Source organism: Rosa rugosa, chromosome 6, assembly GCF_958449725.1.
Source record: "Rosa rugosa chromosome 6, drRosRugo1.1, whole genome shotgun sequence".
NCBI lineage: Eukaryota > Viridiplantae > Streptophyta > Magnoliopsida > Rosales > Rosaceae > Rosa > Rosa rugosa.
The window spans coordinates 11307783-11309926 of record NC_084825.1 but is presented as its reverse complement, the minus strand read 5'-3'; the positions used below and the strand labels follow the sequence as shown (position 1 = coordinate 11309926).

Sequence of the window (2144 nt, the reverse complement as noted above, 5' to 3'; positions counted from 1 at the left end):
CCAAGGACCAGAAAATAGAAATTGTTACCAAAAATAGAAACTTTCCTAAAACAAGAAATGACAACTTTCCTAAACTAAAAAGGGAAACTTTCTACAAATGAAAAATAGAAACTACAAAATGGAAACTTTCTAGAATAAGGAACTTTCCCAATCGAAGAATAAAAACTTTCCTAAACAGAGTTTTATTAAGGAAATAACGCAGGAAATGTAGGGAAATAGCAGTTAAAACGTCGCATTAAAATGCTCCTATCAGAGGCGAACTGATCTGGGCTCGTCTGGTGGTCTGCCGTCGCCGGAAAAGCCGGGTCGGATCTCCCGGATCCGGGTCGGGTCAGTCGAAAATCAAGAGAGAGAACGGAGAGTTTCTGAGTTTCCGGAAATGGAAACTTACCAAAATGAAAATAGTAACTTTCCCAAAAGGGAAGCCCCTATATATAGTAACTTTCCAAATTTTCAAACGCTCATAACTTTCTCATACGAACTCCGATTTCCGCGTTCCACATGTCCACGAACTCATATCGACGCGCTCTACAACTTTCGTGAAGGAAGTTTTTAGAGAATCTCAACGTATCAAAAGTCAACCTTTGCGCCACCCCTAAAGTCATATTTTCCGAATAAAAATTCGTCCGAAACACTTCCGCTCCATCCACGAGCCACGAAACCGTCCACTAACCACAATTTAAATTCTGGAAAATCCTCGGAAAATAAATACGAATTTCCGAGGCATCACAGGGCCATCGCCACCAGACTCTGTAGAAGAGCAACACTGTATACGATCCGAGAAGGGAAGCTGTACAGGAAAGGAAGATTATTTCCCCTGCTGAAGTGCATATCCCTCGAGGAGGGCAGCGAGTTCTGCTCTCGCTGCATAGCGGGGTCTATGGCAACCACACAAGGGCAAGAAACCTAGCATTCAAGGCACTGCACACAGGATACTACTAGCCCACAATTTAGCAGGACGCCAAGCCTATCGCTAGCGCCTGCCTCAAATGCCATAAATTCGCTAACTCCCCTCTCACACTGTCAGTACCACTTTCAATCATCATTGAATCTTGGGCATACTGCCAATGGGGACTCGATTTCATTGGAAAATTTCCGACAGCACCAGGATAGCTAAAATTTGCCATTGTGGCCGTGGATTACAACACTAAATGGGTGGAGGCCGAGGCCTTAGCCACGATCACAATCGCCAAGATCATCAACTTCCTCTGGAAGAACATTTATTTCCGATTCGGAATCCCTGAAACAATCATCACCGATAACGGTGCACAATTCGATAACTATACGCTTAGGGACTTCGTCGGCCAATACGGCACAAAGATCCGATACGCCTCCCCCGCACACCCACAGACAAATGACCAGGTCGAAGCAGACAACAAAATTATCAAGCAAAACTTGAAGAAGAGGATGGATGATGCCAAGGGCTTATGGGCAGAGAAGTTACCCGAGGTCTTGTGGGCGATCAGAAAGACCCCCACAGAGGCCAATGGCGAGTCCCCTTTCTGCATGTCATTTGGCACTGAGGCGGTGATCCCGGTCGAGCAGGAGGTGCAGAGCGATAGAGTGGCATGCTTCGATGCACTCACCAACTCGGAAGGGTTGAACCTTGGCTCTGACCTCTTGGAAGAGCTCCGAGAGCGAGCCAACCTCCGCAACATCAACAACAAGCAGCGTATCGCCCGATACTACAATGCAAGGGTCTTGCCTCGCCTCCTTTCTGTTGGGAATTGGGTAATGAAAGAAAGGATGCCAACTCTAACAGGGCTGAAAGCCACATGGGAAGGGTCGTACGAGATCACCGAGGCTGTCAGACCCATCACCTTCTATCTGAGGGGTACGGACGGTATTAGTCTCCCACACCCATAGAAAGCCCAACACCTCCGCTACTATCCTAAGTAGAGTGATTACACGCATTTTTATGCGTATAATTATATCTAAAACACTAGAAATAAGCTAATCTTCAAGTCAATTATTATGTAATTAATCCTTTTTTATTATTTCGTAGGAAATAAGCGGAGTTACGAAATCGAGACAACCGACACGAAAAAAATAGAGTAAATGAGGATTTTCTACCACATGACGGGAAGGTCAACCATGAGTCGGCGTGCGGTCAAGATACGCGGAAGTAATTTGAGAAAAAGAAA

At 45.5% G+C, this 2144-nt stretch overlaps 1 protein-coding gene across 1 annotated transcript; it reads left to right on the top strand.

The window, feature by feature from the left end:
• Positions 1-1407: 1407 nt before the first annotated feature.
• Positions 1408-1866, top strand: LOC133716218 (uncharacterized). Its single transcript, XM_062142937.1, has one exon. It carries the CDS (start codon positions 1408-1410, stop codon positions 1864-1866), a length of 459 nt encoding a protein of 152 aa, XP_061998921.1.
• Positions 1867-2144: the final 278 nt, after the last annotated feature.